The sequence below is a fragment of the Tribolium madens genome, unplaced genomic scaffold (genome assembly GCF_015345945.1).
Source record: "Tribolium madens isolate multiple individuals breed KSU strain unplaced genomic scaffold, Tmad_KSU_1.1 Scaffold_71;HRSCAF=194;Tcas5.2_LG6, whole genome shotgun sequence".
NCBI classification, from domain to species: domain Eukaryota; kingdom Metazoa; phylum Arthropoda; class Insecta; order Coleoptera; family Tenebrionidae; genus Tribolium; species Tribolium madens.
Window position 1 is genome coordinate 8,776,861 of NW_025401041.1, and position 14,041 is coordinate 8,790,901.

At 32.1% G+C, this 14,041-nt stretch overlaps 2 protein-coding genes across 2 annotated transcripts in view; both read right to left on the reverse strand.

The window, feature by feature from the left end:
* LOC123008676 (fatty acid synthase-like) overlaps window positions 1-4,291 on the reverse strand; it is a 15,076-nt gene extending 10,785 nt beyond the window's left edge. The window contains exons 1-2 of the mRNA XM_044404623.1: window positions 3,627-4,291; window positions 112-1,080 (exon numbers count right to left, since the gene is read on the reverse strand). Of these exons, the coding sequence (XP_044260558.1) occupies window positions 112-1,080; window positions 3,627-4,291 (1,634 nt within the window). The remainder of the gene's footprint in view (window positions 1-111; window positions 1,081-3,626) is intronic.
* A 2,463-nt stretch (window positions 4,292-6,754) lies between these two features.
* LOC123008872 (fatty acid synthase-like) overlaps window positions 6,755-14,041 on the reverse strand; it is a 13,168-nt gene continuing 5,881 nt past the window's right edge. The window contains exons 7-14 of the mRNA XM_044404901.1: window positions 11,846-13,091; window positions 11,633-11,798; window positions 11,122-11,584; window positions 9,957-10,112; window positions 9,501-9,906; window positions 9,103-9,458; window positions 8,742-9,051; window positions 6,755-7,421 (exon numbers count right to left, since the gene is read on the reverse strand). Of these exons, the coding sequence (XP_044260836.1) occupies window positions 6,804-7,421; window positions 8,742-9,051; window positions 9,103-9,458; window positions 9,501-9,906; window positions 9,957-10,112; window positions 11,122-11,584; window positions 11,633-11,798; window positions 11,846-13,091 (3,721 nt within the window). The 3' untranslated portion in view covers window positions 6,755-6,803. The remainder of the gene's footprint in view (window positions 7,422-8,741; window positions 9,052-9,102; window positions 9,459-9,500; window positions 9,907-9,956; window positions 10,113-11,121; window positions 11,585-11,632; window positions 11,799-11,845; window positions 13,092-14,041) is intronic.

Below are 14,041 nucleotides of genomic sequence, written 5' to 3' on the forward strand. Positions count from 1 at the left end.
TGACACTATTGTAAAAAATTGCAAAAAATTCAAATTCCACGCCTTTAAACAACGAAAAAATTTAAGAATACTGAAAAATAAGTAAAATAAAACAAAATAAATTTAACTTACTTTGAGATCGTAGTTTGGAACGCAGGAAAATTCATCAAAAACTGTCCCAAAACCTTGTAATTTTGGCTAAATTGCCCAAAATAGACATAAAATGGTGTGTCTAGAGGGCGCCTGAGTCGAGTGGAGGTAACCAAAGGCCCATTTTTGGTCATAATAGTGAACCCCCGAACCAGATGATTTTGTACATCTTTTTTGAAAATCTGGTGTAAAAGTGCAATAAATTCAACGTCAAGTTTCGAATTGACTTGATTCAAAAGTTGCACAACGGCTTCTTGACTCCTCCCACTGACACACACAAGTCGTGGCAAATCATCATCGGGTAATCCCCCATTTCGTTTAATTTTCCCAAATCTTCTAACAAGTGCATGACAATTATTACCACCAAACCCAAAATTGTTAATCCCAATAATCGCTTCATTGCCTTCTAGTTCAGTAATTTCGGTCACAGCCTTCATGCGATTTTTCTCAAACCCCACCATGCCTTCTTTGATGCGTTTCAAGTTGATATTTGGGCTAATTAGCCCCGTTTCCATGGCCAACAAGACCTTAATTAGGGAGCAAAGTCCTGAGGCCGGTTCTGTGTGCCCAATACTGGACTTCACCGAGCCAACTAGTAGTGTTTTGTTTCGGGTTTTGGCCAAAGCCGCGTCGATGGCCTCGACTTCCTGGGGATCCCCGACTTGGGTGCCCGTTCCATGGGCTTCTAGATAGCTCAGTTGGTTGGGGTGGATGTTGCTCTCGGCGTAGATTTCCCTCATGAGGAGTTTTTGGGCTTGAGTCGAGGGGAAGGTGATTCCTTGCTCTTTGAAACCGTCGGAGTTGATTTTGGCGTTGATTATTTGGGCGTAAATTCGGCGGGAGTTTTTCGATTTTTGGAGGAAAACGCAAGCTATGGTCTCGCCACGGACGTAGCCGCTGGCGTCTTGGTCGAAGACGCGGCATTTGCCCTCGCTGCTCAACACTCCCAAGCTGGGGAAGAATTTTTGAAAAAAAAATTAAGTGATTTTTTTATAAAAGAAAAATGTTAGCATGTAATAAGGGAGATATTTAAAGAATAAGAAAGCAGAAAAAGAAAAAAAGCAGAAGGAATGTGGACTTTTCAAAATTTTTTATTGAAAAACAACTTCAAAATCCTGAAAAAATGAAATAAAATTTCATTAATTTAAGAAAAAAACTGAAGACAAAAGACACTACAACTAAAAAAATATTTTAAAAGAAAAAAAAATAAAATGTAAAAAAACGAGATTTTTTAAAAATAGAACAATAAAGAAAGAAAAAATGTAAGCATGTAAAAAAAAAGGTATTTAGAGAAGAAATAATAAAAAAATGAGGACACTAAAGAAAGCAGGAAAAAACGATGGAAATAAAAAAACTACAAAAAATTCAAAAAACTATGACAACAAAGAACGTATTTCAAAATGATTTTCACCTAGACGCCTATGGAATTTTATATTTATATTTAGAGAAAAAGAAATGAAAAAACGATGAAAATGTGGACTTTTCAAAATTTTTTATTGGAAAACAACTTTAAAATCCTGGAAAAATAAAATAAAAAAAAGAAATTAAAACGAAAATGTAAGCATGTAACATGGAAGGTATTTAAGAGAAAAACTGAAGACGAAAGACACTAAAAAAATATTTTAAAAGAAAAAAAAAATAAAATGTAAAAAAACGAGATTTTTTAAAAATAGAACAATAAAGAAAGAAAAGATGTAAGCATGTAAAAAAAAGGTATTTAGAGAAGAAATAATAAAAAATGAGGACACTAAAGAAAGCAGGAAAATGACAACAAAGAACGTATTTCAAAATGATTTTCATCTAGACGCCTATGGAATTTTATATTTATATTTAGAGAAAAAGAAATGAAAAAACGATGAAAATGTGGACTTTTCAAAATTTTTTATTGGAAAACAACTTTAAAATCCTGGAAAAATAAAATAAAAAAAGAAATTAAAACGAAAATGTAAGCATGTAACATGGAAGGTATTTAAGGGAAAAACTGAAGACGAAAGACACTAAAAAAATATTTTAAAAGAAAAAAAAGGAAAAGTAAAAAAACAAGAGATTTTTTTAAATAAAACAATAAAAAAAGAAAAATGCAAGCATGTAAAAAAGGTATTCAGAGAAGAAATAATAAATAAAATGAGGACACTAAAGAAAGCAGGAAAAAACGATAGAAATAAAAAAACTACAAAAAATTCAAAAAAATGTAAGCATATTATGACAAAAGAGAACGTATTTCAAAATGATCTTCATCAAGACGCCTATGGAATTTTATATTTATATTTAGAGAAGAAGAAATGAAAGAACTTGAAAAAAGTAGAAGAAAAAACAGAAAAAAATATGGAAATGAAAAACTACAAAAAATACAAAAAAATGTAAGCAAACTGAAGAAAATAGAAGAAAAAAGGATACAATTTTGGACTTACCGAAGCTGAAAGAAACATTATTTTGAAATAAGAAAAAAATTAAAAAGTGGATTTTTAAAATAAAACAAAAAAAGGAAAAATGAAGTACTTAGGTATGTAATAAAGAAGAAATAAAAGAATTAAAGACAAACTGAAGAAAGCAGAAGATAAAACGATGAAAATGTCAGATTACACGACCTGGAAAAAAATTTTGAAGAAAAAAAAATAACTAAAAATAAATAGATTTTTTTATTAAAATTAAATAAGGGACAAAAATTAAAAAATTGAAGACAAACTGAAGAAAATAGAAAAAAGGATAAAAATTTGGACTCATTGAAGCTGGAAGAAACATTATTTTGAAGTGAGAAAAAAATTAAAAAGTGGATTTTTTAAATAAAAAAAAAGAGAAAAATGAAGTTGGTATGTAATAGAGAAGAAGAAATGAAAAAATTAGAGACAAACTGAAGAAAGCAGAAGATAAAACGATGAAAATGTCAGATTACACGACCTGGAAAAAAATTTTGAAGAAAAAAAAATAACTAAAAATAAATATTTTTTTTATAAAAATTAAAAAAATTGGGGAAAAAAATTAAAAACAAACTGAAAAAAATTGAAGAAAAAAAGGATAAGAATTTGGACTCACTGAAGCTGGAAGAAACATTATTTTGAAGCGAGAAAAAAATTAAAAAGTGGATTTTTAAAATAAAACAAAAAAAAGGAAAAATGAAGTAGGTACACAAACTAAAGAAAGCAGAAGATAAAACTTAAAAAAAATAAGAGAAAAATAGAATTTTATTTAAAAAAAAAATAAAAATTTAGGGCAAAAAATTAAAAAATTAAAGACAAACTGAAGAAAATAGAAGAAAAAATGGATAAAAACTTAGACTCACTGAAGCTGGAAGAAACATTATTTTGAAGTGATAAAAAAATTAAAAAGTGGACCAAAAAAAAGGAAAAATAAAGTAGGTCAAGAAACTAAAGAAAGCAAAAGATAAAACGTAAAAAAAATAAGAGAAAATAAATAATTTTATTTTTTAAAAATAAAAAATAAATAAGGGCAAAAAACTAAAGAACATAGAAGAGAAAAAGATGAAAATGTGGACTTACCGGAAGAATTGTAGCGAGTTTCCGGGATGTAGCAGCAGATTAGAGCATCCCACAATCGCTTGTTCGCATTGCCCACTTCTAATAGCCTTGAAGGCATGTTCTAGTGCATTTCCGGAGCTAGAACATGCCGTATCGACAATAAACGACGGTCCTTTCAACTTGAGATAATAACTGATCCTTTGTGCAAGCAACGACCGGAGATATCCGGTGATTCCGTACCGTTCCGGCTCCGTAATACTAGTCAAAGTCCGGTTTTCCATATCCGACCAAGAGGCACTAATAAAAACTCCGGTTTTGGTACCTTCCAACTCCGATGGGTTAAAACCAGCGTCAAAAATCGCCTCAATCGCCGACTCAAGTACCATCCGGATCATGGGATCCATGGTATTGGCTTGCCGGAAGTGCAATCCGAAAAATCCGGTATCGAATTTATCAATATCGAGGATTTTGGCGGTGCGTTGGGGGATTTCCTTGTGGTCAAGTTTCCATCTCCGGTCGTCGTCACTGACCATTTCCACTTTCCGGAAGAGGTTGTCCCGGAAGTGGTGGAGGTTGTGCGAGTCCGGGAGACGCCCGGACATTCCGGTGACGACGACTTCCTCCCCATTTGGGGGTTGGGATAACCAGCGACTGAATTTGAAGTTGGGTTCACTCATTCGCGACATTTTTCACACTGGTCAAGGGGGGTTTGGGATATTTATTGGTTAGGGGGGAGAGTAGTGGGGGTGTTTTTTCCGGTATGAAGACGTCAACAATGGGTCAATTATCGACGACAAAAATTATCAATAATCAATTGTTCAACGACTTTAGGCATTAATAAAGATTAGCGTCCGGTTGACCTTAACATTGGGCCATTGTATGGAAAAAAAACTACGAAGAAGGACAGTGTTTTTCTTGAGTTTTTAACACATTTCTGGTTGAAAATCGAATTAATTACGATTTTTCACGTGTGGCGTTGTGCAAAAAATGGCAACATTGCTTGCAAACTTAATCACCAAGGACGAAATTGTTTGAATTTTAAGTCCTCGTAATGTTTTATTAATATTTGGAAAACATTGACCTGATAAATATTCCGAATTTAATTTCACAAATTTCCGTTCATTTGAATTAATTTCTTCTATTGATTTACAAAACAACTAGTTAGTAACATTTATTTTTATGCAAATATTAGCCAAGTCGCAAACCTTTTACATAAAAAATAATATAAAATAATTTTTGGTTTTTTTTCGACTCAAATATAATTGACACAATAATTTAACAACACTGTTATTAAATTTAAAAAAAAAACGCACTTTTAGACCTCGTGAAGTGTATTTCGATCAGTTTTTAGGTTTTCGACAAAATTTTTGTCGATTTTTAGTCAAAAATACCAAAAATGTAAATTCGACTATAATTTCTAAACAGTTGCGCAATCGATTTCCCGGAACATTTTACATATGTTTTCGTCGAAATATGTTTTTTAAAAAAATGTCAAAAAACGTCTAAAAAGTAATAAATATATTAATAAAAGAATAGATTTGGTAATTTAAGCGCTTTTGTTCATTAAAAAAACAGCAAAATTAAAATTTAGTGTGACCTTTGGCTTAATTTTAGGCCAATTTTGACTTTCATTTTTAAAAAGTTTTGTTCAAAGTAAGTACCTAATGTAACTCATTTTTTTAATTAAAATTTGCCGATTTGTTACAAAAATAATTAGAAAACTTTGTCGTGTTAATAATTTGGGCCATTTTGTCAATTTTTGAAAACTAAACATAAAAATATAGTTATAGTGTGACACCTCGTTCCACACTGAAATTTACTGATAAGAGCAATGCTGATAAAATTCCAATTCCACTATTATTTTAAACTATTGCGCAGTCGATTTCCCGGACTATTTTACTTATTTTTTCGTCAAAATATTATCTTTGAGGTACAGTTTTGTCGCAATTTACAAAATAAAAAGAGTAAAAATTTGTGAAATTGTGAAGTTTTTTCAAAGCCAATAAAGGAAACAAATTTAAATTTAAAAATAGAGTCTTGATTTTTTTATCACTAAAACGATTTATAATTTCACACTTTTCAAGCAAAAAGTACTAAACGGGGAAAAAATATAAATTTTCCAAAGGCAATTGAGAAAACAAATTCAAATTTATCTTTCTTTGGAATCATATCAAAACTTGAGTCTGTATTTTTTTTGAAGCGCACTGAGACAAAAATTGACGAAATAATCCCTAATCTAACTTTAATTTTTTTATTTCCAATTGGAAAAATTAATTTGAATTTATTATATTTGCGTCTTTATCAAAACAAAAAAATTGAATTAAAACAGATTTTTATTGTGAGGTTTTTGCAAAATCTTGAATTTGATTGGTTGGATACATTAGTTAATTTATTGGTCCAATTGTAAGGGCCAATGATAATCATTTCCCATTCACGTAATTACCACTAAGGTGAGAACAAACCGGTTTTTATTTCTTATTGGCCAAAATCCGACAAAAACCTAGCAACGATAAGTAACTACACCCATTTAAAAATCCTGAATTCTCAATCGAATTTTTATAGCAAATCAGCGTTTAGTGTGACTTATCTTACTTTAATTGGATCTAATTTTGCACAGTGGGTGGAGCCAACCCCAAAACCAATCTGCACTTTCGATTATTACACCAATAAAAAGTAAAAAATTATTCAATGCGTTAAACTTGAATGTGATTGTTCGATTGTTAGCCAATCAATTACGACTTTTAAAATCAACCAATCAGAACAAGTTTTAGATTTTTCGACAATTTTTGTTTCAAAAGTCGCCTTCTTTGATTTCATTGTTAATATAAAAAAAATTTAAGAATAAACGTTAATTAATTTTCTTTACTGTACTGATTTTGTGTTTTTTTTTATTTCAGTAGGTCCATTCTAGGAAAAAGAGGGAATTTGCTTCAAAAAGTAACCAATTTGATATTGAAAACATTTTGTTTCCAAAATTCATCAATTTTGTTAAAAAAAATGGAAATTCCCCGCCACTGGTGTCACTTTCATTGCTATGACAACTCGTATCTTTAGATGTTTAATCATCATGGTTACCAACGTTTCCATAGCAACAAATATAAATTTAATGGCATGTGCGACTCGTCAAGGATGGGAATGAAAAACAAGACTCATTTTAAAATTTTATTATCACTAAACTGACACCACAATTTTGACAATTTAAAAGTCTAGTGCAAAAAATTGACTAACATCATTGGCCAATTCTTTTTGTTCCAACATCGAGATGTGATTTCCATTGATTGTCATCGCTTCGACTTTATTTTGGCAAAATTCCGATAATTTATAATCTTCATCCAAGTTGGCTATTGTGACAGGTGGATGTTCAGCTTTGTACAATTTGATCGTCGATTGTAATTTTAGCCCACTTGATTTGTAATCTAAAACGGTTCGAAATCGTTCACGTAATGTGAAAGCGGCTTGTTTGTCCATTTTTTGTAAATTGGGTAAATCCCCGGGGACGAAAGTACGCACCGTTTCGATTCGGTCGTCAAAAGTTGGACAATTTAACAATTTTTCTTTATTTTTTACGATGAGATCGAGGGGGAGGAAAATTGCGAGGATGTTAACAAGGATCATGGTTTCGAATTCGGCGGGGGTTTCCCCGGGAATGTAGTGCTGGAGGAGGGATTTGGTGTAGTGGGGGGAACCGTCAATGGCGACAATGGTTCCGGTGTAGTGTTTGGCTTCGAGGCGCGAGGCGAGCTCCAGAGCCACAATCACACCGAAAGAGTACCCAATCAAGAAGAATTTCCCTTCTGTGATGTACTTCTCAATTTTCTGAAATTAAAAATAAATTGAAATTTTTGGTACCAAATTTAGAATTTAGAACATTTTGACTTTTTTTTGAAAAATAAACATCAAAATAAAGTTACAGTGTGACCCCTCGTTCCACACTGAAATTAACTGATAAGTTTAATTCTGTTAAAATTTTAAACTTTTGTTTAAAAAATTGTGTCCAAAGTAAATGATGTAACTGTTTTTTAATTAAAATTTGCCAATTTATTTAAAAATTTAATTAAAAAAATTGTCGCATTAAAAAGTTGCGCCATTTTGACTAATTTTGAAAATAAAACATAGAGTGACCCCTCGTTTCACACTGAAATTTACTGATAAGTGCAATGCTATTAAATTTGTAAACTTTTGGTTTAATTTTAAACCATTTTTGAATTTTATTTTGAAAAATAAGTAATGTAGCTCATTTTTTAAGTAAAATTTGCCGAGTTGTTAATAAAATTATTAAAAAAATATAAGCTATTTTGACTATTTTGGAAAATCAAAATTAAACATCAAAATAAAGTTACATTCCCCCACTGAAATTTACTGATAATAAGTGCAATGCTGTTAAAATTTTAAACTTTTGGTTTAATTTTAAGCCAATTTTTGACTTTTATTTTTTTAAATTTGTGTTCAAAATAAGTAATAGGTATAACTCAATTTTTTCAATTAAAATTTGCAGATTTGTTAAAAAAATTATTTAAAAAAATTGTGGTCTTAATTTAAGCCATTTTGACTATTTTGGAAAATTAAACATCAAAAAAAAGTTACAGTGTGACCCAACTTTCTACACCGAAATTCAATAATAATAAAAACAAAACCGTTGAAATTTTAAATTTTTAGTTCATTTTTGGCCAATTTTGACTTTTATTTTAAAAACTTTGTGTTCAAAGTAAATGATGTAACCGTTTTGTTAATTAAAATTTGCCAATTTGTAATAAAAAAGTATTTAAAAAAATGTCATGGTAATATTTTGAGACATTTTGACTATTTTTGAAAATTGAACACCAAAATAAAGCTGTAGTGTGACCCTTCGTTCCACACTGAAATTTACTGAGAAGTTTAATGCTGTTAAAATTTTAAATTTTTGGCTTCATTTTGGGCCAATTTAACTTTTATTTTGAAAAATTTGTCTTTAAAATAACCAATCTGACTAACTTTTCTAATTAATTTGCCGAATTGTTAAAAAATATAAAAAAATGTGGTAATAATTTAACCCATTTTGACTATTTTTGAAAATTTAACATCAAAATAAAGATATAGTGTGACCCATCTTTCTGAAATTAAAAATAAATTGAAATTTTTGGTACCAAATTCACTCACTGGAAGGATATTTTCGGCAACTTCCGGAATGGAAACTTCCGGTTTTTGGTACGCGTATTGCACCCCGAAAACCCTCGCTTTCAAGTTTTTGACTAAAGGTTCCAACAATTTCAAAACACCTTCAACTCCTGGTAAAACAAAAATTGTGGGTACTTGATCCTGATCACTAGCCCCACTTTCCATTTTAATAATTTCTTGATCAAACTCTCCATCTGGAATGAATTGGATGATGGTATTTGAGCCTTGTTCCATTTTTTGTTTGCTTTTCTCGTCGTGGATTGACGTTCTTTGAGCCTCTAATTCAATTAATCTGAAATTTTTTTTTTGGTTATGGGTGATTCAAGAGTTTTGGATACTTCACTTGGCAAAAGTCATAGTTCTGAGATCTTTCGGTGTGACATAAATCTCGAAATCTTTTTCTAAGACTTGCATTACTTCGTTGCCCATCATTGAGTCCATTCCGAGTTCAGAAAGGGATGATTGTTGACTCACAGTTTTAATATCTTTGATTCCTAGAAGAGTGGCAACGACATCGACTGCACTCTCACCCCCGATTCTCTTATCGCGTTTTTCTGCCACCACCATTGAGGACACTATTGGTTCCTCTTGGTTCAATAATCGGTCCAAGACATTGAGACAGCTTGAAATTTTCTGTTGAAGAGTACCACCGATCACTAATTCCTTGTTATCTTTCTGCATTTTTGCAACTAAACCGACCTAAAACTTGATTTAGATGAATTCAGAAAAGGGGAAACTCACATCTCCGATTGCTCCCCATTGGATGGCCAAAGCGGGGAACCCCTCACTTTTGCGTTTTTCACAAATTCGTTCCATGATCGAGTTGGCCATGCCATAATTKGTTTGTCCGATGTTTCCACGTCCGCATGAAACGGATGAAAAAACTACAAAATGTCGCAAATTTGGACACAAATCTCGTGAAACTTCGTCCAAATATTTCGTGGCGAAAGCTTTGGGTGTTAGAGAAATCCTGAAAGATTCTTCAGTTTGATTTTCAAAAAGTTCGTCTTTCAGGATAACTGCAAGGTTGAAAATTGCGTCAACAACACCCAATTTTGACGCTTCTTCAATTAAATTGACGCAATCTTCTTTTGAAGAAATTGMGATTGTGGAAATGTGGATACGAGCACCGTATGATTGCCAGATTCTAGATTGGGATTAATTAATTAATTAATTTTGGGTTTTTAATTGGATTACTTGATTCGTTGMGTTTGATAGCCGGTTTGYATGCCGGTCCTGGATGTCAATAGGAGGTTTCGGGCCCCTCTCAAGACCAACCAATCGGCGAGTTCTAAACCAAAGCCCCCCAAACCACCAAGAATTATGTAACTTTTCTTCGGATCAGCCCAGAATCTTTAATTAAAAGTGGAAACAATTAAATGAAATCGCTGAAAAAATAATTTTGGTAATTTAAGTCCTTTTGTTCATTAAAAAAACAGCAAAATTAAAATTTAGTGTGACCTTTGGCCAATTTTGACTTTCATTTTTAAAAAGTTTTGTTCAAAGTAAGTACCTAATGTAACTAATTTTTTTAATTAAAATTAGCCGATTTGTTTAAAAAAATTGATAAAAAAAATTGTTGGGGTAATAATTTGGGCCATTTTGACTATTTTTGAAAATAAAACACCAAAATAAAGTTATAGAGTGACCCCTCGTCCCACACTGAAATTTACTAATAATAAGTGCAATGTTGTTGAAATTTTAAACTTTTGGTTTAATTTCAAGCCAATTTTTGTTATTAATTTTTTTAAATGTGTGTTCAAAATAAGTAATATAGCTCAATTTTTTTAATTAAAATTTGCAGATTTGTTAAAAAAATTATTAAAAAATAATTGTGGTCATAATTTAAGCCATTTTGACTATTTTGGGAAATTAAACATGAAAAAAAAGTTAGTGTGACCCAACTTTCTACACCGAAATTCAATAATAATAAAAACAACACCGTTGAAATTTTAAGTTTTTGGCTTAATTTTAGGCCAATTTTACCTTTTATTTTGAAAAAGTTTTGTTCAAATCATGTGATGTGACTCACTTTTTTAAGTAAAATTTGCCGATTTGTTAAAAAAAAATATTAAACAAAAATAGCGTGGTAATAATTTGGGCCATTTTGACTGTTTTTGAAAATAAAAAATCAAAATAAAGTTATAGTGTGACCCATCTTTCCACATTGAAATTTACTGATAAGAGCAACACTGTTAAAATTTTAAATTTTTGTCCAAATTTTAAACCAATTTTGACTTTTATTTAAAAAATCTAGTAAAATATTTATTTAAAAAATCGAAAATAGAGTTACAGTGTGACCCATCTTTACCAACACGGTCGAATTTTGGACTTTTTTGTCACTTTTTGAAAAAATTATTACTTGGGTAAACACTTGATTGAAGTTTCCTCTTGATTTTCTCCCCTAATCTTGACTAAAACTTTCCCGATGTGTTTCCCAGTCATCATATACCGGAAGGCGGCCTCAATACTGTCACTTTCGAAAACCGTCCTCGGAATCGGTTTAACATAACCTTTCCTAATCCCTTCTTCAACCATTCGGTTAAGTTTCATCTTATCTTCCGCTGATTCCTTAAACAGTGTGTCAACCATAATCCCATGATAACTGGCCCCTTTCTCCAGTAGTAATAAATCAATGAAATTATTATTAATCAAATCGAATTTTCCAATTTCCATAAATTTCCCACCTCGAGCCAAACACCTCACCGAAGCTCTCAACTTCTCCTCAGTCAACGAATTTAAAACAATATCAACACCGCGACCTCTAGTGTGTGTTTTAATCATTTCTTCAAATGATAAGTCACGTGAGTTCCCGATGTGGTTCTCTGAAGTACCAAATTAGTCAATTTTAATTAAAAAACAAACAAGGGTACCAGGAATCTCCGGATAGTTTTTTCGAAGAAAATCGCGTTTTTCCTTGGTACCAACTGTGACGTAGATGGTACAACCATGGGCAAGGGTTACATTCAAGGCCGCAAGTCCAATACCACCAGTACCCGAATGGATTAGAATCGAGGTACCGGGTTTTAAATTTGAACGCTGAAAAACAAAATTAGTGATGGTACCAAAATTTGGTTCGGTGGTACCATTAATAGACCGTAAATGACCGTACTGTAGACGACTGGTACCGTAGCTGCGTCTTCAAGTGTCCATTGTGGTGGTACTCTCCAACAAAGGGGTAAATCTGGGTTGATTAAAGTACCCATAGCTCGATGGTCTGTCATTCCCATGATTCTGGTACCATTAGAATCGCGTCCACTGTATTCAAGTCCTTCAATTGAGTCTTGTTTTATCCGTTCCATGGCCAATACGATACGACCAGTTGCTGTCATAATGTCCTTGAAATTGATAGCACAATAGTTGGCACTGACACATGGGTCAGTTTTTGATAATGGTCCTTCCACCCATCGCAAACTTGATAAATCCCCACGTGATAATAAACTGACAAATGCATGGTCTTTGGTACTTTCCACCGCATTTGGTAAGTGTAAATGTCGGTAAGTCCCCCAATTTTGGTTCTTGTAAACATTAAACGCCATGTTTTTGGCCATTTGTTGGTCCAGTTTTGGTACCACTTCGTCCATTATGGAAAAACAAGTGATTTTGCCCCCGCCTGGTTCCTTCCGTAGGCAATTGACAAGACCTAAAATGCCCTCAAGGGCCCCCTTTTCACTGTAAAGTACCACTCGAGAGTCAGTTTTCAACTGTTCTTTCACTAGTGGTACCCAATCGAAGTTATCAGAGGTCACTTGGATTAATTTTGGGTCACAATTCGGTTCGGTTTTCTTGAATAAAATTATTTTCTCGTTTGGGGTCACAAACTGTGTCAGAATCGTGATTTTCTCACAATTTTCCGGGTCAAAATCCCGGTTTTCGCGACTCAAACCAAAACCGTTTTGGCTCAAAGCACTCAAAACTTGGTTCAAAAGAGTCGCTCTTTGGAATAGTTTCGTGGCGACGACTAGGAGAAGATTGCTAGTGGAGGATAAAGTGGTGGCTTCGATTTTCACCCCTGGGATGTTTTCCAGGGGGTTTTTGGACGAAATTGTCAATTTTGGGTGGATTAGGGGGATGTCCTCAAGGGCGTTGAACAGCAAGGGCATCACGAGGGGCGTTTCGGGGGCGGAAAACTCGTCGAGGATTTCCAAAGCTGTGAAGTTTTTCTCGAGACTTTCGTCGAGGATGATTTGGGTGTTGACTCGGATTGATTGGGGCAAGTCGAGGGTGGTTTCGTTGGGGATGAAAATGCTCTTTTCTAAAACCGGCTCGAGGAGGGGCTTGCGTTTGGAGATGGCGTTGGCTTGGAGACCCAAAATCTCAATACCCCCACATCTGAAACAAAAATTTTGGGCCGTTTTGACTGAAAATAAAATAATAAAAGAGCGAAATAAGGGTATAGTGTGACCCCTCGTTTCACACTGAAATTTACCGATTAGTTTAACAGTGTCAAAATTTTCCATTTTTGATTATATTTTAAGCCGTTTCAATAAGTTTTTTTTTTAATTGCATAAGCTAATATTAATATTTGTAAAGCCATTTTGACTTTTTTTGAAAACTAAACTCCAAAATTAAGTTATAGTGTGACCCCTCGTTCCACACTGAAATTTACCGATCAATCAAGTAGTAACAAAATTTTTAACTTTTGATTATATTTTAAGCCGTTTTACTAATTTTTTTGGAAAAAAAATTGTACATTGTACTAAAAATAAGCTACGTTGCTTATTTTGATACCAAAATTTCAAAATTATATTAAAAAAAAACTATTAAAAAAATTTTTAAAGCCATTTTAACTTTTTTTGAAAACTAAACATTAAAATAAGGGTATAGTGTGACCCCTCGTTCCACACTAAAATTTACTCATTGGTGAAATAGTGCCAAAATTTTAAACTTTTGATTATATTTTAAGCCGTTTTGCCAAGTTGTAAAAAAATGGCAAATTGTACTAAAAATAAGCTACTTAACTTAATTTTTATATCAAAATTTTAAAATTATATTAAAAAATTATTAAAAATTATAATTTTTTTAGGACACTGACTTTTTTTGAAAACTAAACATTAAAATAAATGTTAAGTGTGACCCCTCGTTCCACACTGCAATTTTCCCATTAGTTAAATAGTGCCAAAATTTTAAACTTTTGATTATATTTTAAGCCGTTTTGCCAAGTTTAAAAAAAGGCAAATTGTACTAAAAATAAGCTACTTAACTTAACTTTTATATCAAAATTTTAAAATTATATTGAAAAATTATTAAAAATTATAATTTTTTTAGGACATTTTGACTTT